The sequence below is a fragment of the Protopterus annectens genome, chromosome 9.part0, assembly GCF_019279795.1.
Source record: "Protopterus annectens isolate FY-2018-M chromosome 9.part0, PAN1.0, whole genome shotgun sequence".
NCBI classification, from domain to species: Eukaryota; Metazoa; Chordata; order Ceratodontiformes; family Protopteridae; genus Protopterus; species Protopterus annectens.
The window spans coordinates 1,008,445,126-1,008,468,791 of record NC_056743.1 but is presented as its reverse complement, the minus strand read 5'-3'; the positions used below and the strand labels follow the sequence as shown (position 1 = coordinate 1,008,468,791).

The 23,666-nt window shown below is 39.5% G+C and overlaps 1 protein-coding gene across 2 annotated transcripts in view; it reads left to right on the top strand.

Annotated features, from left to right (window-relative positions):
- The window catches only part of CCDC65 (coiled-coil domain containing 65), a 528,526-nt gene that overhangs the window by 454,877 nt on the left and 49,983 nt on the right, over positions 1-23,666 (top strand). For both annotated transcript variants that reach the window (XM_044083793.1, XM_044083791.1), the window contains exon 8: positions 10,407-10,559. In XM_044083793.1, the coding sequence (XP_043939728.1) occupies positions 10,407-10,559 (153 nt within the window). The remainder of the gene's footprint in view (positions 1-10,406; positions 10,560-23,666) is intronic.

Sequence of the window (23,666 nt, the reverse complement as noted above, 5' to 3'; positions counted from 1 at the left end):
GATTGCCCAGTCAATTGATGTTTACTCCCTGTTAGGGAGACGGGAGGATGGTGCTTGAAGAGTAAGGGTTCTCCTAACAGTAACTGTTGAGATAGTATTATCCAACTTTGTTGTGGTTGCTCATTGGGAATAGTCTTTCGGAGCCTGAAAATCTGATCCATTCCCTTAGGACTGGGGTCATAGTGTTCAGCTGTTCCTGAGAAATGGAAGTGACATCCTTCATAATCTCCACTACAAAGAAATCCGTCTAGATGGATTGCTGCAGAGACCTAGAGTGCTGATGTTGATATCTTTGTCGGGAGGAAGTCACCTGTGATGGACAGATGTTCCTTTCTGCATTAAATGTAAGATCTCATGGCATTTTTGGTCATTAGAGGTGCTAAAGGGGAAGCATTTCTTCCATCTTTTTAGCCATACCCCAATTACAGGATTTTGTTCTGTTTGTAAGTGCTCTGTTTTTATAATACCCTTCTTAGGTCCCTTTGCCATTAGTCTCAGACTCAGAAGAGAGGGAAGGTCTCATTCTGCATGATTTTAGACAGCAAAGGCTGATGGGCAAGAGCAAATCTAAAGGCAGAAGCATGTGAAGGGAGTAGTGATGGAGGGCCTGGTAGTACCACAGTGGTGCTCCAGTGCTCCACTCTGGCCAAACATGGTGATTTGAACCAGCATATAAGACAAATAAGTATCTTCACTGCTACAGAAAAATACAGGTACATCTGAATAAGAAGTGGATGCTACAGACATGAGGATTAACTGGAATCTCATGGATGACAGGTGGGCATCCAGTGTTTTCTACACTGGAGAATGAAGAATCTGTTTAATGGTTGAGACCAAGTAAACTAACACTAGTATGACTGCCATCAGCAAAAATACTAGCAGGACCAGTGTTTTATAGTTGATGTTCTAAGCAAAGATGGCTAGAAATATAAGTAAGCAAAATGAGAAATCTCTCGCCTGAAAGATTTCCCACAAAGTCCTCAGAATTTTCTAGAAACAATGTGGTCTTATTTCCAATGCATCAAAAGACATTTTTTTTTATTTTCACTAGTAAAGAAATGGAAAGGTAAGAAGATGTAGTGGATTATAGGAGAGAGAGGGATGGAAAAGTTTTATGCACTGAGTGGTCCTAATTCCTATGGAAAGAGTTCTGTAAGTATCTGCAGTTGGTCTTCTGTGAAATTAGATATTAGATTTATTGACCTTCTGTAAGCTGAAGTATCAGCATCTAGTACAAGGAGGTTTCACCACTGAAACCCATTTGCCAAAAAATGTCATGCCACAATAGTGAAAACTAAGAAACACACGGCGATGAAAAACTAAACTGCACCCTTGCTGAACTTGTATATATACATCAACTCCACAGTTACACAAGCAGGAAGAATAGAAAAATATCCAAAAATAGAGTCTCACTGGTGCGCACTTAGAAATTGCACCAGCAGTGATTTTCTGTGGAAAATAGCACTCAGCATTCTGTCCCTCATTATCCTGTGTCTTGAGCGCCTGACACTCAAGGAAAAGTAACATAGTGATGTGTAGAGAAGCCACAGAAGGAAGGAAGGAAGCTTTGAGAGCTTTTGATAACAAGGAATGAATGAAAGGAAACTTGCAGAACAGGTAAAGCAAATTACATTGGAGGATGAAAACTGTATCAGTTTGGAGTAAAAACAGAATCAAGGAAACTGTTTTTGTATTCATTAAAGTAGTTACAGCTCATAAAAATGTTATGAAAATAGTTGACTACTCCGATTTCTCAGAATACTGGGACATTTTTCAGTAATGCAGAAAGAAAATTTGAGGACAGAAGTGAAAATGTTTGGAGAATATATGTGAAACCATTGTGGGTTTAGCAAATGATTTTTGGTTACATAAGACTGACTTAAGCAAGCAATAATGCCTGACTGACAGGGTGTTGTAAATGTGTAATTAACGACAGGGTGTGCGTAAATGTGTAATTAATGCCCACCCAGGGGTGTTGTGAGGCTCAACGCCATAAGCAGAGGGCCTCTACACCTCTGGAAGGGCATTAATTACACATTAACACACACCCTGGAGGGCATTATTGCACTTAGAGAATGGGCTGTCTGTAAAATTGTTGTGTTTTACTAACTTGTGTATTTTTTTAAGTTCTATTTTATTTTTTAATATATTTTTGATGTAAAATAGTTCCGCCTAAAGTTTCATACTTGCTGTAGTATATGTTAATGGTGTCAGAGAAAGTGTTTTACATCTAAAATATATTAAAAAAAAATAAAACAGTACTTAAAAAAATATATAAGTAAGTAAAACACAATTTTACAGACAGCCGATTCTCTAAGGGCTGTCAGAGATCATTCTCTCTTCACTCTCTCTCACACACACACACACACACACACACACACACACAAAAAAACCCTTCTTGTTTTTTTTCTCTTTTTTGACATTTTACACTCGTTAAACAGCAGAAGATATGCTTAGCGAGTGTAAAATAATTGTGGCCATTTTGTTTTTTTTCAGTCCGAGCTCCACGGCGTTGTGATAAGCTGCCATGAAGTGGCAGACTCATTTTTCACCGGGTATTACTTGTACATTAATACCTTGCTGGAGAACGTTTGTTCTCCAGTCAGGGTACTGAGGTACAGTAAGCCCATTTTCTAAATGTTGTTAATGACTTTCAAGGTCACTCCATTGAAGAATAAATATCAGATACTTTACATGGTTACACTGACAGTCTTAAAGAAGCTGAAAGTTAAACTGCTACAAGATCAGACAACACCCCCCCCCGAAAAAAAAAAAAAAAACATGAAAAAATGTGTCAAGTAACTTCCAGAAAATGTAAAGATAATGGAAAAGTAGGATAGTGTTTACCTAGAATCGCATTTATTTAAACTAGATATATAGATGCATCTCAGTATGACCTTATGAAGAGAAACTCTGTTGCTATGAAGCATCTTTTCGTGCATTGTGCTCAGTAAATACTAAATACAGATTAACCTGTGAGTATAGTCTATATGGGTTATAAAATGATTTTGACCATATAGACTCAGGAAAAAAAAAAGGAACAAATTATACAGTTGGATAATGTCAATATACTTTTTCACAGTAAGGAACATCATGATCAAAAAAGTATTAATTGCCGATACAAAATCAAAGCAATGTGCCAGTATACTAGTAACATGGGCTGCTTTGAATGTGCATGCATATAATGCAATGCATCAACCCATCAGAGAAAATAAACTGAGTTATAAGTATTTATAGTCTATTGACTCAAAACAGTTCCCTTAGACTTACAGTTTCTATATACTTACTTGAACTGCAGCCCCTACTTCTCTTTCTTTCCATCTACCTGTTCTCTAATTCTCCTAATTTTCTTTTTTTGTTTCCCTGTCCACTATCCCTACTTATTAGGCCTTTAACTTCACCTATCCACAAACTTACCTTTCCTAGTTAGCCCTCCACTGATAGTTTTTCTTTGGGCTCTCTCCTTCAGTGGCTCTACCTGCTCCGTTCGTCCTACGGGCTCTCTCCGCTCCCCTACCCTACCCCCAAATCTCACCCACCCCCACTGCAACTAACTTTATAGACACCTGAATCTCCTCACCATTTCTCCCCAACCTATCCTGATTTCTTGCCCCTCCCCCTCACTGCAACATATTAATTACTTACCCCTCCCCGCTACAATTTAATTAATTACCCCTCCCCCCTTTATCCCTCACCTAACTACACTCTCACATATACTCCTCTTCCATACTGCCTCATATTCTACCTTCTCCTATCTGCCTCCTCTCACAAAATCTTTTCTATTTTTATTCAACCATGTCCTGTTCAACTCAAATCAACTCCATTACATGTATTCTCTTCCTAAAAGCTCTCTTTATTTCAACCTCTTACTCCTCTTCCAAAATATTCATCTCTTTCTCCCCCACCTCCTCCACTCTCTCCCTTCCCCCACCCTCTTCCTTTCCACTTTTATTTAATATCCCCCTCTCTACTTCAACCTAATCCATATCATTACTTCAAATTAAAACTCCAAACAATTACTTTAAAACCTCTCTCTATCAAATCAAAACTGTATCTCCATCCTATCACAAGTTACAATCCAAAGGTTGTTCTCATCTCTCCCTTTTCATGGCTTGCTCTATCAGGGGACATCCACCCTAACCCTGGGCCCACATCCAGTAACACTCTTTCTTCTACATCCTCCTTTACTAGAAACAACCATAAATACGTTAAGTTCATTACCATTAATACCCAGAGTATAAATAACAAAATAACAAATTTCCATGCATGGCTAAATCACACTGTACCTGACATAGTAGCAGTTACAGAAACATGGCTAAAACCACACATTACTAACTCTGAAATTATCCCTCCAGGCATCCAAGCTCTTCGATTCGACCGCCAAAACAAAAAAGGAGGTGGTGTAGCGTTAATCTACAACTGCCTGCTAAATCTCTGCCCTTACCAAAATTCCATCCCTCAGTTTAATAATGCTGAACTAATCATAGGAGTCCTCAAAATGAACAACTTTAAAAGTATCTGTATTATAGCTATCTATATTCCCCCTGGAGACACTTCCACCCTAGAGAATATTCTCCTATGGGCTTCAAACAATATCAAATTAGAGACTTACATACTGGGAGATGTCAACATCGACTGGAATAAAATTGACAACAATTCTCCTACTCTTTCTATCAATCTTTACAATTTTACTCAACTCATAAAGGACATTACCAGACCTAACAAAAATCCCCCAGGGTCCATCTTGGACTGGATCTTAGTCAGCCATCCAAACAAGATCTCTGACTGTGATATACTTCCTCACTCTATAAGTGATCATCTTCCAGCCTTTACTCACCGAGCTACCCAACACCTCCCTCACCAGCACCAATATGTCCACACTCGTAACCTCTCCAATTTCAACCCCTCTATATTCTCTGAAACCCTTAAACTAACACATTGGGATATCTTAAAAACTATTCGTCTAGATGAAGCCTTAGATGTCCTGAAAATCCTAAACTCCCAAGCCCCACCTAGAACAAAATGAATAAAAAATAACTCTGCCCCTTAGCTAACTAAGGACACAAAAACTCTCATGCTACAAAGGGACAAAACTTGGAAACTCTTTAACAAAACCAAACACCCTGCTACACTGCTCCAATTCAAGCAACTCCGCAACCTAACCAAAAAACTTGTTACTAAAGATAAAAAAATCTTACTATACCAAACTACAGTCTACCCTCTTAAACAACCCCAAAAAATTCTGGAATTCCATCAACTCCCTTTTACACCCTGGTTCTAAACCCAATCCCTGTCCTGATAGCAATAAGTCTGACAGTGAAATTGCAACCCTTTTTACTCCTTCTTTACCAACTCTATAGCTGAACTTACTAAAACCTTCATCAAATCCATCCCCTCTGTTACCCCTAAACCCACTTCCTCCTCCACGTCCCACTCCAGCTCCCCAAAACCCCCTCCCTCTTTTCACCTAAAACCAGTGTCAACCACCTGCATCAAAAAACTCCTCACTAAACTCAAACCATGCTCCAGTGCCCCAGACAAGATCCCTCCACTCTTTCTTAAGCTTGCTGCCGATGGTATCGCCATACCTATTAGCATTCTCATCAACAGATCCATCCAGGAATCTTATGTTCCCAAACTATGGAGAGCTGCATATATCCTGCCCCTTCACAAAGGAAGCAAAAATAATAGCGTTTCTAACTTCCGCCCAATAGCCATTCTTTCCCCAATTTAAAAAATCCTTGAAAAATGTATCCACCTGCAATTCATGCCCCATCTCCTCAATAACCAACTCCTCACCCCTACTTAACACGGATTCCGTCTTGGCCACAGTACCATTACTGCTCTCCTCTCTTTCTTAGACATTGTTAACCATGCCCGTGACTCTGGAAATCTTGTCTCCACTGTCCTTCTCGACCTCTCTAAAGCATTTGACACTGTATCCCACTCACTCCTCCTTAACCATCTTTCAAACCTCAGTCTCTCCCTAGATTCCCTTTCTTGGTTCAAAAGCTATCTCTCAGATAGATCCCAAGCTGTGAAATGGCAAACAGGTACCTCTAACTTCCTTCCTACCCCCTACCGGAGTTCCTCAGGGATCTATTCTCGGTCCTATGCTCTTCAGTATATTTATCAGTGACTTTCACGCTGCAATTCCTCACTCTCAAATAGTGCAATATGCAGTCGACTCTACTCTAGTCTGCTCAGCCCCTACTCTTCCCGAACTCCAGGCCAAAACACAATTAGCCTTCACAACCACTGAGAATTGGATGCTTCAAAACCATCTCTCCCTAAATGCCAACAAATCCCATATCATTATTTTCTCCCCCTCTAAAGCTTTCCCACTCGATAAGCTCTCTTTGAAGATCACCAGCCTCTCTCACTCCTCAATAGAAGTTGTTTCTAGTGCCAAACTTCTGGGTGTTACCTTTGATGAACAACTGAAATGTAATAATCATATTCAACTAAACATTAAAAAAACACATCAGAAGCTTGGCATGCTTTATAGAAATGCCCCCTTTCTTTCTTTAGCCACTAGACAAACCCTCACCTCCACCTTCCTTCTACCTTCTCTATTGTATGGTGCTCCCCTTCTAACCAACCTCTCATCTTCTATCTCCTCAAAACTAGAAAGTTGCTACAACAAAATTGCTAAATTTGCTACTAACTCAAAGCATTCGTCTCACCATTGCATCTCCCTTCATTCTCTTCAATGGCTTGAACTTACTAATCATCTTGACTACCTCCAACTTACTACAGCACACAAACTCATTTTTAAACCCTCTGCTTGCCCTGCACTTTCTAACATCTTGCCTTTCTACACTCCTGTCAGACCTCTAAGATCAGCCCACCAAAATCTTCTCACAGTGCAAAAACCTAAACGTCTCCCTGGCCACCTTCTATTTTCTTATACTATAGCAAGGAAATGGAACCTGCTCCCTCCCCTGCTAAGATCCACTACAAATCCAGAAAAATTTAAATCTCTACTCCATTATCACCTTTCACTAAACTGGAAATGTAATTGTATACTTCCTACCTAAATCCTTTCACTTCCCCTTGTAATTACCTCCCTCCTGCCCCTCTTTCTTCTAACTCTCTTTATCCCCCACCTTCTACTTTCTTCATCTTCGCCCCACTGTTCGTCCCATTTGCGGTGTTAACTTGATGTGATTCAAGTTGCAAAGTAATATACAATTCATGTGTGTTCACGGCCGTATGCACTTTATTTCTTCATTCATCCCACTGTAAACTCTATGTAAATTCTCTTATATCTTCACTTCCCTCTGACTACATGCCTCTTCTTGCAACTGTAACTTTCACTATTTACATAAAATGTATCATTCATCTGAAACCTAAAATGAAACTATATATTATGTTTTCTGTACTATTAATACAATCTGTATAACAATTTGTATTTTTCGTATTTGTAAATTGTTTAAGGGTGCAATTTCATTGTAATATGTAGCTTAAAGTGTGTAATATGTTTATGATGGGAGCTTTTCTCCCCGGGCCTCCACTGAAAATGGGCCCCTGGGCCCATTGGACTTCCCTGGTTATCAAACTGGAAATAAATAAATAAAAAAAATTTGATTACTAGTAAAAGAGTAAACAAATGAAAGTAATTGTGTGTGTGTGTGTGTGTGTGTGTGTGTACATACATACATACATACATGTGTGTGTGTGTGTGTGTATATATATATATATATATATATATATATATATATATATATATATATATATATATATGTGTGTGCATGTTTCTGTGTTTGAGTTGTATGTGTAAGATATGGAAATACATTCTTTAAAATGTTTGGATATCAAGTTCTGTTCGCTTAGGTGTAAAACATAAAATAAGAAATGAATATAACAGTTCCAGTTACTGAGTAGACCAATACATGATTTTAGACGACAGCTATGGAATATTTTATTGTATCTTGTTTTATTTTGATTGGTTGCCCCGCTGTTCAAGCTTATTTTCAGTGAAGACCTAGGGAGCGAAGTTCCACTGCATTGGATAGTAATGCAGTCAGTTACATGACAAAAGTACAGAACAATGACATATTCAGTGTAAGAAATTAAAAAGCAGTTAGATAACTGGATGGTTGTCTGGTAAGTGGATGGTTGAAAAATGAGAACACTTATAAAGTTAAAAATCAGCTGGATAACTGCAGTAACTGAAGAGATAATAGTTATAATGAATTATTTTTTCCTGGTTAAAGAACTTAATCCTCTTACAGTGAATCTTGTTTTATGTGCATTTATTATTTGGTCAAGGCATTGAGGTTAAGCCAAGGCACAGAGATTTGCCCTGCAGATATGGAGTAGAGGATGCAGAGCTTAGAAAGGCACCATGAATGTAGTTATGGCAATCTTAAGGCGGCATGGACTTACTGTAAGTTTGTGTCATTGAAAGCAAGAAGGCTATATTCATTCAGTAGCTCAGAGGTACCACACTCACCTCTGTTGCTGGAAGATCATAATACTGTGGATTCTATTCCCACACCTCATGACTGGATTCATTTTTTCTTCAAATAATGCCCATTTCAAAGATCCAGTTTTATACCAAATTTTCAGTAATTCCTGATTCAGGGATAGTCATCACCCAAAGCCTTCCTCACTGTAGAACAATATTCACGTATATATTGGTGTAAAATCCTGGCAGCTTTCAAACTTCATTTAGGTGAAAGGGTGAGATCCTGTATGCTCATCTCTGGAGTACAAACTTCTAACCATGGAAAATTACAAAGAATCGCATGTCAAACCCCCATATTTCTTCCATCTTCTCCCTCTCTCCCTTTCTTTTGACATAATCCAAACTGAACACATTCTGTCTGTAGCTCCCAAATTAACTCCATCTTTTACCACTGTCTTCTGAACTATTATCTCACCTTCAAATGTTTTTCTTGTAAGGCACAGATGGCTAAGCCCATGGAGAGTGATGTACCCCTGACTTAATGTAATCCTGTGAACATATGTATACTCTAGGAACAAGGCCTGAGCCCTAAGATGTGCAGTACAATTGACATTTTTTTTCCTGCTTCTGTTATCTTTCTGCCCAAAACACGAGGATTGTGAGTGTGAGGTTCTGAATATTCTTATATGGAAATGTATGGTTAAACAGGGCAGTTCTGCAATGTGTGTATAACTCTGGGGAGAACAGCCTCATCAAAAAGCGGGGGGGGGGGGGTGATAACATTAGATTGAGAAAAGGACCCTGTGTAGAGCAGGGTGGAAAAGTCAAAGGTGTTTCCCGTTTAATGTGAACTAAATGTTCTAGTATAATGCATTCTCAGCAACCTGAAATATTTAACAGTGTACACAGTGGGAAAATTATTTGTTTTCTCTAACTTCTAATTGGTGACTGTTGCATTTACAAGAAATGCTATGTAAAAGTAGCTGTAGGATTCACTGTTCAAAGGCAAGAAAGGGGACCAAGCCTCTTGAACCAACTCAGAAACTCTTAGGCAGGTACTGTAGTGTAGATCACATGTACTTCCTGCTTCCATCTTTTTCTTGTTTATCACAATTCTCATTCCCTCTGCTTATTATACATCACGTATTGCTGGCTTTCAAGCATGTTTCAGTCAATTACAATGCTAAGAATTTGTGTCAATAAACACTGCTGCAGAAATGCATGAGATGTGATAAAGAAATTGAGAGATAGAGACTCTGGTTGTTTACCCTCCATTGTTGACAGCAACCATCAGATAGCTCCTACTCAATACATAATCATTTATTCATCCTGGCCCCTGCCATCCTAGGGCACTAGCAGAGGGAGGTGAAGTTAGGGAACACTGCTGTTATCTAGTGGGAGTTTAAGATCACTGCTGTTATCTAGTGGAGGTTGGGAGCTTTCTGTGTGAATGAATCCAACTCTCCCACTTGCCAAGAAGCATGGTACAATGCCCACTTTCACACATGTATAATTTCCAGCTGGAGTGTTTTGCTGTTTCTTCTCCTTGAGTTCTAGGTTACAAGAGCTGCAGTGTTGGGCCTTCCGTCAGGTAGAGCTCCTGCAGTGCAACTTCACCAACACTCTCTCCTCAGGATCTGCAAGCCAGTGTTGGCCATACTCCCATCCCTTTCTAGCCAGCTCTTCTTGCATTACTGCTGCTAATCACATATGGATCATGTGGACCATAAGTCTAAAACCTCAAAATCAAGGAGCCCTTGCCATACTTTTTGCATTGTTACACTTGTTTATATTCCTTAGCAACATATCACTTCCCCTTATAATTTTTTCAAAATTATAATCTTTGTATGTCTTTCTCAGCATCTATGAATCAATAAAAAGTATAATGAAAAGGCAAGTCTGTGTTACTGCCACAGAAGCTGAAAACATTATAAAGTATGTCTGACTTAGCAGAGGCCCTATTAACTATTTTACTGCCATTGTTTTTGTGCAGGGAGAGCATATCTTGAGGTTGGCAGAAATGTGTCGGAAACTGGAAACTGAGGAAGAGAAGGTACTGCCTTTTTATGCCTCCTCTCTCACATTAGAGGAACAGGATGCAGTCAAGGAAGCCAATGAAGAGCAACCTACAGAGCAGTTTTCTCGGGTAAGATACGGCTTATTTCTTTCAAAAATAAATTGCTACTACTGCTGTAGTGAAAGTAAATATCACAACCCTAATTACTGTGCTGCTGGAACATTCTCTGGAGTTGTAGCATATAGAAAAGTCATTGAGTTCACAGAATGTAAGTGATATAATTTAAAATTTGGGATTTGAAATGTCAGTATTATCATTGCATAACGCTCTTGAAAAGTGCTTTTATATCACTTTTGGGAAAAATTGTTTATAACTATGTAGTTTTTGTGCGTCTGGGCCATTAATATGTTTTGCTCTCTCAGAGGTTTTTACTACGAAGGGTAGAAAATAACTGGGGAAGTGAGAAGGATTTTGCCTGAAGGAAACTTCAGTTTGGCAGTCTGACTTGTACTTGAGAGTAGCTGAAATAGTGGATGGAATAGAAAGGGAGTTATTCTGAAAACAAAGCTTCTTTCAGTGTATTTTTGTCACAAAGTGACTGCTTAACAACTAGTAGCAGGATGGTTTATTAGCATGTTTAATCCAATTCTTAGGCCTGAATTGGAAGCTTTTTTGGTAACATGAGAATGATGTGAGAAAATTATTGTATGACAAAAGTGAACCTGTATTTTATAATTTAAACAAAGAAGAAAAAAATGCATTGTTTGAGTTAAAAAATGACACTAAACTGTATATTACGAAAGCAGATAAAGGCAATGCAGTTGCGGTGCTTAATATGACATTTTATGTTGAAAAAATTACCTTGATGCTAAATGATGACAAGTTTTACCAAATAACAACGTGGGCATCTGTTAAAAAAGCAAATTGAGTTGTTGATGCTTGTATAGAAGAATGTTTTTAGATAATTTCATTGACAAAGAAACACTGAAGTTTTTTAGAGTAGAAAAACCCAAACTGGAAGGTTTTTGGACTTCCTAAAATCCATAAAAACCTGAATTGCCCTGATTTTAGACCGATAGTAGCCAGTCAGGGCAGTAAGACGAAACCGCTAGCCATCTTCGTAGATAAATATTTACAGAAGTTGGTCATACAAAGTAAATCTTATATTAAAGATTCCTTTGAATTTAAAAGTTTAATGAAGAATGTGAAAATAGACAATTCCATGTGATTGGTTACAGCAGATATTGCCTCATTATATACAGAAATGCTGGATGTTATTTTATAATATAATTTTTTTGAGTATAAATATGAAATATACAGACAGAAAAATGGTGTAGCTATGGCCCCCAGCTATGGAAATATAGTCCTGATGAACTGGGAAAAAGAAGTTATTTTAGAATCAGTTTTTGCAAAACATATCATCATGTACAGGCGTTTTATTGATGATTTGTTTTTTATTTGGGAGGATTCCAAAAAAAGAACTCATAGATTTTATTAAACATGTGAATGAATCCACGAGTTACCTTTGGATGACATTTAATTATAGGAAGGACAACATTAATTTTTTGGATCTGAATGTGTACAGATCTAGCAATGCTTTAAAAGTTAAGATCTATAAAAAGGAAGCGCAAAGAAACAGCTATCTTAAAATAGCATGCATAAGTTTAACTTGAAAAAAAAAAGTGAAGGGGCAATTCACTAGAATAAGCAGGTTAACAGATGAGGCAGTATTTTTGGAAAAAGAATATGAAGAACTCAAAAGGAAATTTCAGAGGGTACCCCAAGGACATCATTAACAATTCCTGGATGGAAGTAAAAAATATGTAATGAACATAAGGTAGCAAATGTAAATAGCAAGTCAAAAGAAAATGAAAAGGATTTTTCCTTAGCATGTATTTTAGACAATTCAGTATATGAAAGTAAAATCAAAGGAATAATCAAGAATAATTGGAGATTTTTAATGAATTTTCAAGGAATTAAAAATGTTATGGGGGAAACCCTGTTTTTGTCTCAAAAAGAGGAAGGAGTTTAAAAGACTTTTTTAAGAAAAGGAATTTATGCTCAAGTATGCCTGATGATTTGGAAGTGGGGATGAAAAGATGCAACAGTTGTAAGTTATGTCAATATATGAAAGAAGCTAAGAATTTTGTAGTGACAGCAAGAAGCTTTGAAATTAGGTTGAATAATTTGTATAATTTCAGGTCCAAATATGTAGTATACATGGCTCTGTGTGAATTATGTCCAGCATTTTATATAGGAAGAACCATTAGAGAATTCTACATGCGAGTGAATGAACATATAAGAGCAGTAGACAAGATTGATGCAAGCAATGCCTTGGCAAAACATGTTAAGCAAAAACATTTGTTAGAAAAAAGTAAGGCATGCTTCAGATTTGTAATTGATGAAGTTAATGGTTTTGATCATAGTTGATGCAGAGAATATTGCTGGCAAATTAGGCGGAATGCATGTGTATACCCCGGTTTAAATGATAGGGAAAACTTTAAAGTTGTTCTTAGAAGAAAAGGATTAAGGCTTTAAATGTTTTGCATCGCATGTTATAGTTATTAAGTGTTTAAACAAGTTTGTTGATTATACAACTTGGTCTGAAGAAGTTCCATGAAAGGAATGAAAGCGCTTACCAGTTGGATTTTTATGTAATAAAGTCATTTTGTATTTTTAACCGTTCATTTTTTATTAGATGGTTTATTTCTGTTTTATTTTCATCTCTTTTCTTGTACTGCTTACTGAGCATTAGTACCCTTCTGGTCAGTTGTCCCATCTGTTCCCCTTCACTGAAGGCAAGAGTTGACCACAATGAACCATTGTTAAGTCCCCTTGGGCCAACCCAGCAACAACCCATGAGTGGAGTATGCAATAGGTGTCAGTACTGAACCACCCTTCACATGTGCAAGGAGCTGACATCAGAAGTATGTTCCTTCCCACATACAAGAAGAACCATGCAATTGTTTTCCTGCTATCCATCATGAAAATCAGACAAACACAAGTATCCCTGAGCAAGTGCAGTCCTTCCCCCAGAGTGGATGTGCCTATCCTCCCCACCTTCACCATAAAGTGACTAAGTTATTGCTTGAATTTGGGTCATGTAGGCCATATTGAGGTTTTATCCCCCTACACCACCAGCAGAGAGCAAGGAATGGTTTCTAATTATAAAGTACTTGTAGTTTTTTAGGAGATGAGCCACATGAAAGCTGGAAGAAATGAACTAGAAATCTTGAGACATATAACTCATTAGGAATAGAAAACATATGCTTTGGTGGTGGCTGCTATACTTTCAGGCATAGTCAAGAGCAGTTTCAGAAACTCCTCCAGATGAATAAGGTACAGGTACACACACCAACTGAAATACTTGATAAATCACTCCTAAAGAAAGAGAAAGATCAAACGTATGTGGCTTTTCATTTTAAGATGGTGCTTTCTCTGTGATGCATTAAATCAATGCAGACAGTTGCTGTCATATACTAGTCTGACATGACTCTTCCTGATGCATTTGCTAAGTGGTGCTTACTTAGATGGTGTTTTTTCCTCTCTAAAATCTACTGTAATATATTTTGATTAAAAAAAAGTCGTTGAAAGGTTTCAAGTAGAACATGCTGCTGCATTATTTGCTGATAATAAAGAGGTACAGTATATCCTGAAAAGAACCATCCAAGGCTTTACCTGACTTAAATCCTCTGAACACTGCATATTGCAGACAAAAGACAGTCCACCTACAGTTGAGAAAATTATGCTATGGGGGAAACTGTGGAGCAGTGTAATATCAGTTTGTTTTTTTCAAAAGAGCCCACCAAAGATATTGAAATTTTCATTACTGAATATTTGGGGGTTTAGTGTCAGTGATATTGTATGGACATGCACCATATGTTATTGGGGAGAAGGTTCCAAAGCTATATTCATGATTTAAATGTAATATAATTCACAAATCAAGCTATGTGGTGTTCAAATTTGAGTTATATAGTCCACAAAGAGTTAAGATTCCAGCAAGAACTGGTCAGGCAAAATGCCAAACCGAAACAAAAATGGTTCTAGTAGATATTCCCATTGTTTATTAAGATGTCTTTGAAAACAGCTAGGGCTGAGAAAGACAAGAAAGACATTTAAACACATAGTCAGGCTTGAACTAACAGCCTAGTGACATTAATGCATTATTAACACCCCTAATAAAGAAAATAAAGACAGTCTATCTGAAAGTGAAATTCTGAAAGACACAGAAAGTATAATCAAGCAGGGAATAGTATTGAAACTTCTCAGTTTCGATATGCATCTGTTGACAAAGCAAACAAATTGCTGGCTAGTTGATGCATTACCTGTTTCAGTGAAGAGAGTGAACAGTTGTGAAACATGACTAAAATATACAAGATTAAGATGTCTGTAAGACTACCACTGGAACAAAATATAATGAAACATTCACCATGAACTTGTATGCGGTAGAGTCATATAACACCTTCACATACTTGATAATTTTACCAATTTCTAAGTAAGAAGCAATGTGACAGCAAAGAAACCCTAGGAAACTGTAAACATTTTATTAGCTCATTGATAACTGTTCAAGGGCAACCCTGAAGGTTGTATAGTGTCAGTGGAAGGGAATGCAACAATGAAGAAATGCAAGCTATGGCTGAGGATTTTACACTAAAACTAAGATGATAGCTGTGTATAATCCATGGAGTAGTGAACTATGAGAAAGACATAACCCCATGCTTATGGAAAGTTTGTTAAGCGTAAACCAGTCCAGCCCATGTGATTGAGAAACTACTTTAGACAAGACTCTTGTGGTTAAAAAGTCACTGCTTAACGACTACAATCCATAGAAGATGGTTTATGGACAATTCCAAATAATCTGGCAGTATTACTTGATACACCAACTGCCCCCAAGGGTACCTCAATGGATGTTTAAACAATATGGCATATTTCTGAACTACATGGAGTATGCCACACAAATCCTGAAGTAGAACACTCAGACATGAGTCAGAGAGCTTTACATAAGTGGTTACAGCCTATAGGTGAAATTTGCAAGACTGGTAACAAAAAAGAAAAGAACTGTAGCCAAAAGCTGCTGAGCAAATAAATAGAAATCAAAGAGAAAAGCAAACACTATGATGCAGACCGGGAAAATCTCACTGTAAATATTTATTGAGTGCTTTAGACATGTTAGTCCAAAAGCATTCTTCAAAATAAAATCACTTACCCAACAAGGTATTAAATGAAAATATATCACATGAAAAAATCACTTGCCCAACAAACAAGGAATTAAAAATATATCACATAAGTTAAAATTGAGCAGACAGTATAGACTAGACCAAATAACACTCTTTTCTTCCAGTTTGTATTTTCCTTTCAGCTTGCCACTCCCCTGCTGACCCTATTGTCCTTGCTGCCATTTACCCTGCTAATGTGACCACATCTTCTAAATCCTTAACTGTTTAGAAAAGGTGTTTAAAGACCCTGGCTGCTAGTTACAACTGAACAGAGCTTGGAGGTATTTGAATGTTTTAACCACCATTCTGTCAAGTGCTGCTGGAGATGTATAGTAACACCAATCAAAGGACTTGCAAAATTCTCTGCAGATATCCAGAGCAGCTTCATTCAAAGCATATGTGTTATTAACATGTGAAAAACATCACCCCAGTCCTGGCTACTGCCATGTGCCATGCCCCGTGCCCTGGTCTCTGAAATGACAGAGATGCCTGACAGACTCTCATTCCCTCTTCCTAGAATTCTTCAGGCTTTTCACCACTTGCTGAATCTGGTTAACAGGGTAAATGATGTTAAAGACAGGAGCTGTCTGTTGCTCTTGGTTTGCAGAAGTAACCATACTAGCTCAGAGAATGCTAAGAGAAACAAACCATCCCCTCAGGTCAAACACTGGTAATCTCATTTTTTTTCAGAATCCTTCTGGAAAAACTTAGACTAGCAGGGCTGTTTGTAGCTGCTGTACATTCATATTGGAGTGGAAACATGAAAATAGTGAGAATTATACTTGTGTGACATCAGAGTCTCAGCAGTACGAATGGTCTCAAGAGTTTTATATAGTTTGAATATAAAATTATTTTGTAAAATCTGGTGAAAGATTTCAGGATTTTTAGTGTGCAGTCCTATGCAAAGGGTTCTCTTCATAAAAAAATGTGAGCTTTTTTGGTTGCTGTATTTATAAATAAAACATATGGTGATACTAGCTGCCCAAACTATATTTAAAAAATCCCTGCAACCCTAATGTGCTAATTAACTGCATCATGCTACTTGACCTTCAGCATACATTTAGTTGTTTTGTGAAGCATCCTTGCTTCACCAGCTTGTTGTAAAATGGATATTGATACTTAGAATTTTGTTGAGAGGATGAGGTTCTTGTTCCACCCCCTTCCGCAGAAGTATTGTCTGCTGTTACACAGCTGTCCAGCAGCCACTACTAACTTAAGAAAGTGTGAAAGAAAAAAAATGGTATGTTTGTTAATTTTTTTATATTTGTGTTTTGCAGTGTGGGTCACCTGTAATGGGATAAAAGTATATTGCTAGTGTCACTCATAGCAGCACGATGGTTACCCCTTCGGAGCACTACACATTGATTTTTTTTATCCAAAAATGCCCATAATTTTCATTAGAAATGTATATAATTTGTGAGGTGCTTTATCCTGTGCATGCCCAGTGTGGAAATACTTCTCATGTTCAAAATGAGTTAACATGATCTTCAGAGGAATTCTAGCATCAAACATTTATTGCGGCAGTGTCAGTTATGTTGCAGTCTTTGTAACTGCAGCACTTTCCATGATGCCTGATAATATGCAATAGATCTGGACCTGCTGATAGTCCTGACACTTTTCAGAGAGTTTGTACAGTACTTTATGGACTCTAGCAATATAATGTGAATCCTTAAGAGAAAACTCTGCAAAATACGATTCCTGCATATAGGTGACCCAGACTGCAAAACGCAAATATGATATAAAAATTTTAACAAACATACCATTTTTTTCTTTCACACTTTTCTTAAGTTAGTGGATGCTGGACAGCTGTGTAACAGCAGACAAATATGCCTGTGGAAGGGGTGGAAGAAACACCTCAGCCTCTCAACTAGAAGGTAGCTATATGAACATCATAAACAGAATCCTTTATAAACAAGGATTATTTGAAATTACTATATAAGTGCACAAGCCATTTTATCACAAAATAAATGGGTACAGAAGGAGAACGAGAGGAGGCAGAGAAAGCAGAGCGTCTAAATTAGTACTTCTGCTTGGTGTTCAAGCAGGAAAAAAAGAAAAATTAGCACCTCCAGTTAGTAGAAGTACACATGATAGGAGGATTAATCCAGCCATTTCAGAAAAGAAATGATTCAGAAAGTCAAACAAATCAGAGGGGCAAGCCAGTTGGCCCTAATAGGATTCAACCAAATAGTTTGTAAGAAAAATGGGAATAGAATAAATGATGCAATAGCTTGTCTTCTTACCAAACTGTGTAAGGTATTCAGGAGGTAAATGGAAGAGAGTAGATGTCAGTACACTATATTCCTCGTCACAAAAATGACAGCAAGGCAGATGCTGAAAACTATTGACCTGTCAGTTTGACTTTACTGTAAGCTGCATAGAAGCCAGTGAGGCAAATAACCCAAAATCTTGTTTGGTGAGGATCACACTAAAAGTAAATCATAACATTTCAGTTTCATCAATATGCCTTCCTTCATGCCCATAAATTTCACCAGCAGCAACTTAGTCACTGTAAAGATAGCTGGTTTTGCAAGAGCATTCCAGTGAACCTTGGTTAATGCAAGAGGGTCCCCTATATGGCCAGTACCATCATCATTACTAGAACCACTTTTCAGTTCTTGTCTCTTTGAGTGCTTCACATTTTAATTTTGAAAATGTTATTTTTCAAGTGTAATCTGCAATCAAACCACAACTGAAGTATTTTCTTGTTGTCATGGTAAGCTGTTGTTTTTTTTTTTTTAACAATGAAACATATGTAGTCTAATAACAAACAGTAGAAAAGGATAAGGTGGTGAAGACTATTAAAAAGGAATCTAAGGTAGCTACAAGAGACCTGAACAAATGTAAATCTAATTCTTCCACTTGATTTTGTGAGAAAGATAGTACAGTACAAATTACCTACAAAAACAGGGATATGAAGTTGTTTACAAAAGTATACCAAAATTCTCACACTAACCTTGCTATTGCAGGAAGAAAGGATCTTAGCAGCACCTTCTTTCTTGGTGCTTAAGTTGATGGCCATGTGATCATCTATGATCATGTCAGTTCAAACAATTTCAGTGGAGAATGAGCCCAACAAATCTAAATGTTTTCACAGGCCCTCTATAGCTCCCTACAGTTATGCCCCTGTCTCATTGCAGCCTTCCTTCAGCTATAAAATATTTGCAGTTTCAACGTGGTACAGAAAACTGCTCTGAAACAGCAGGGACCTACATTGGAACCTTCACTGGACTGACAGTCTGTGGAAGAAAAGCAGAGTCTTTGGACTGTAACTGTGTGAACTGGTAACTAACTCATTTAGTAATAATAGGAAGCTGTAGAGTTATAGTTTTTTTTTCTTTGTCTTTTACGAACTTTCTTACAAACACTATGATGTTTTTCTTTATTGTATTCTGTGTGGAGCTTTTCTCCCCGGGCCTCTACTGAAAATGGAAATATCTCCAGCTAGACTAGCCCGGTCAACAAATGTAAAATAAAAAAAAATAAATAAAATAAATAAATAGGTGTGAATGCTTGCAAGTATCTAAGAAGGTTCAAGAAGGTAAGAGAAAAATAACTCATTCTCCAAACATTTTAGTAAAGAGAATGATGTTTGTATGAGACAAATTAATTTTTCTTCCTCTCAAGTTCTTGATAAGGAAAAAAAGAAGTTTCATCTTTGTTGTCCATTTTCATTTATCCTCAACATAATGGTTCATTCCGAGTAATGGAACCGACTCGGCTGCTACTACAGCTTGCAGAAGCCAAAAATTCTGAAGCTCAACCCTTACCCACAATGCTCCTTTACCTGTTACCTCAGATCGAGTTTGCAGAAAGACAGACAGAGTGATAGAAACCCAAAAACTTTCATAGAGTGCATATCTGGAATCACATAATAATAATAATAATGATACTAATAACAGAAGTGGCATTTGTCCATTATCTGAACCATCAAAACTTAAGTGCAGGGGAAAGAGGGTGGGGTGTCGAATAAATGAAAATGGACAACACAGATGGAACGGTATGGCGAGTACGTAACTTCTTTATCTGATGTTATCAGTTTTCATTTTATCTTCGATATATGGGACAGAGTCCCCAGCTACCTTAGGCCTTGGGTGGACATAAGGAAGGATATTTCTGAGCACCATAGAACCAAATGACGCTCTTCCCCTGGAGACCAAATCCAATTTGAAGTGAGTAATAAAGGTAGGAGGAGTAGCCCAAGTTGCTGCTGCACAAATGTTATACATAGAAAGAAGCTCTAGACTGAAACACTGCTGAAGTAGAAACTGCTCTTGTAGAATGAGCCTTTAAAGGCCTAGGCAAATTAATTTTGTTTTTATTATGGATAAAAGAAATGCAATCTTTGAGCGATCTAGCTAGCATCACTTTGCTTACTGGTTGGCTAAGTCTTGTAGGTGAAAATGACACAAATAGTTGGTTGGATTGTCTTGTATTCTCACTTCTGTGTAAATAGAAGCACAGTTGTCTATGAACATCTAATAAATGTAAGCATTATTCACCCTTGTTAGCAAAATTGGGAAAAAAATATGGGTAAATTAATTGTCTGATTAATACTGGTCTCTGACACTACCTTAGGCAAAAAGGAAGGATTGGTTCTTACTGACACTCTATCTTTGTGGAAAATCATATAAGGAGGTTTCTACACGATGAGGCTTGTATTTCTGAAATCTTTCTGGCAGAAGTTATTACCATTAAAAATATAAATGTTAAGTTGTCAATCTCGCCTTCATTCTTGCTGGATGGGTTCGGAGCCGATCCTCTGCTCCGACTCGGCACTTGCTAAGCTCGAGAGTCACTTTTACCAGCTCGAGGCAGCCCCATATCCCATGATGCAAGGCGGTAAGTACCCAGATCTCGTTTGCCACTTCGCTGATGAGGTACTCCTTTTACCAGCTCTTGGTAAGTAATTTGTTATACAAATTTTAGTCACCCCATTCCTAATTTTTCTCTCACTTATTAGATTTTTAGTCACTTTTAGCTAGTTGTAGGATCTTTAGCTCTAGTTTTACTGTTTCCCTAGTTGTTTTATTTAGTCGGGCCTTCAATCCCCTCCCATCCCTTCCTGTCAGGGTGTGTGTGTGGGTTTATTTTTTCCCCATTTAAGTTAAATATTTCTGAATCTGGGACTGTGTGAGTTGTGTGTTGTGTGGATATCACTATGTCCAAAGAACAGAGGGTCTCAGGCTTCAAGAAGTGTGACTCGTGCTGTCAGAAGATGTCTCTGACAGACGGTCACACTTCTTGTATCTACTGCCTGGGACCTCTCCACCTGCAGGACTCCTGTGCTATTTGTCACTCTTTCAGCCAGAGAGTCCTGCAGGAAAGGAGAAATAAATTAATATTGAGAGGACTTCTTAAACCGGAGGGCTCCCCGTCCAAGTCTTCTTCAGGCAAGCCCTCTAAGACTTCCAAGGCCCAGGCTTCTGCTACTAAGCCTTCGGCCCTGGCTCCGACTCCTTTGGAGTCGAGATCGGCTCCGGCTGGAGCCGATCTTATCTTGACTAAATCTTCAGCACCGATGGCTATCGGTGCCGATACTTTAACTGCCACATTGGTGTCGGCTCCGACCGGCTCCGACCACCATGTGGCTAAGGCTTCGGTGTCGGCGCCGACCGGTTCCGATACCATTATTTCCTTGCCTGTATCGGCTCCGGCCAGAGCCGATACAATTTTGACCAGGCTTGGAGCCGATAAGTTGTCGGCTCCGTCTGGAACCGAGGGTTCTTCGGCTCCGATGGTTCCATCGAGGAAGCGGTCCAGGTCTCCCTCTTTGGAGCCGATACTGTCGGCTCCGACCTCTCCTCTTCTTTCGGAGCGGAGCCATCGGAGCCGATCATCTAGGTCTTCCAGGCTCTCAGACCATGATTTAGAGAGAGTGGTAAGCAGATTGTTAAAATCACAGGCACTAGCCCAAATGCTTCATAGTCCATCTCAACAGACGACTACTGGTCCACACCCTCTTCAAGTTCCTCCTTCGACTCTCCTCCAGAGCTCGGAGCCAGAGTCTATGGGAATAGTCACTGCTACGGCTGCGGGGCAGATACCACCCCTTTCTGCTCCTTCAGCTTCTACTCTTATCTCCTCCTCGAGACCTTCCTTGGAGGGATCCGGTGGTCGGGCTTCCCTGGTCTGCTCCAAGGGGGTGAGTGGCATCGGACCCTTGTCCGACCCCGCTCTTCCCCTCGGGGCTTCGGCCTTGGTGAGCTCGGCCCCGACATCTGCCTCGGAGCCTTCCCTTTCGGTGGGCCCGGGAGTCCCTGTTTCTTCGGAGCGGGGTCTCTCGGATCTCCCTGGGAGGGGAGCCTTTGAGGTGATGAGGAGTGTGCTGGCCCCTGGGCTCAGTCAGCAGTCTATCCCCTTAGCTCCTCCCTCTACGGTGCCTGTAGATGTCTCTTCCCACTCTCTTGCTCCCGGACTGAGAGATCCACCGCCTCAGGTTTCCCCACTGGGAAGAACCCCCTCTTCCGAGGATTCTCCTGATCCGTCAGGAGATCCTCCGCGTAAGAGGACTTGTAAGAGGAAGCACTTGGACTCCCCTGAGTCTACTACTTCAGATACCGACTTAGATGAGTCGGAGGGGTCCCCAAGATCCCCCTCTGAGGATGTCTCTTTTTCAGACATCTTAGAACTCCTAAAACAGAGGGGAAACTGGCCCTCCATTAATCCCTCCGAGGATGAGTCGGTATACCTAGAGGCGTTTGGATCTCGACCCTCCACCTCCTGGGTGTCTCCGCCTTTCGACCCCCTCATGGAGGTGATAGCTCGGAAGGCGTGGGCATCTCCTGATTCCGTAGAACCAGTTCCCAGGAGGCCTTCTAAATTTATAACAGCCCCTTCCGAGAAACTTTTTCTTACAAAAGGTGTCCCTGTTGATGCCATGGTGGTGGCGGCCGCCACCAAGAAGGAACTCGCAGATCCTTCCGTACCAGTCCATCCTCCTAACAAGGATTCTAGGACCATGGACAGGTATGGGAAGCGGATGTTCTCCTCAGCGACCTTTGCCATGCGTTCGCTGAATTACTTATGTCACTTCACCAGACTTCAAAGGGACATCCTTAAAGAATTAGGTGAAGTAGTACAGGATCCTACAGCTGCAGGGGCTCAAGACAAGATTGCTACTCAGCTAGGAATCCTTAACTCCATAACCAACTCCTCCATGCGGCTGATTTCGTGTGCAGCAGATGGAGCGAGTAGAGCTGCAGGGACAGAAGTGGCTCTCAGACGTCAGTCCTGGATGCTGCTCTGTAATTTTGCAGATCCCTTTAAGGCGTCCTTCACAAACTCTCCCTTCGATGGGTCAACATTGTTTGGTCCTCAGGTGAAGGATACGTTGACCAGGTGTGAGCAAGACGGCAAGACTCTTTCTGCCGTAGGAGTCCATTTTTCCACCCCTTCTAGGCCTTACCCTAAAGGACAGAATGGGGGAAAGATGTGGTTCCGTAAATCCCAGGGAGTCACGCTGGACACACGTGGTCAGTTTACCCCTAGAGGCAGAGGGGGTAATAATAATAGACGCCGCCCTAGGGGCAGAGGGGGTCCGCAGAACCAGGGCAGCAGAGAGCCTCTCAATGACAAGCCCTTCCAGCATCCCTGAGGTGTTGCCCGACTGTCCATCCTTGGAGGCAGTCGGGGGAAGATTATCGCTGTACCCAGAAGCCTGGCTTTCCCTTTCACAAGACAAATGGGTACAGTCGATTATATCCGAGGGTTACAAGATTCCTTTCGAGGAAAGTCCCTTCACTCACAAAAATTCGCTTCCAGATGTTCCACCCGGTCTAAGGGAAATTGCAAAATTAGAAGTATCAAAGCTTCTACAAAAAAGAGCCATTCAGCCAGTTCCAACAGACCATTCAGAGCCCGGAATCTACTCAAGGTTCTTTTTGGTTCCCAAAAAGACGGGAGATTGGAGACCAATATTGGACCTCAGCAGACTCAACAAGTCTGTGAAAAAGACAAGATTTCGGATGGTCACACTTCAATCGATTTTGCCCTTCTTGGGCAAAGACAACTGGATGTG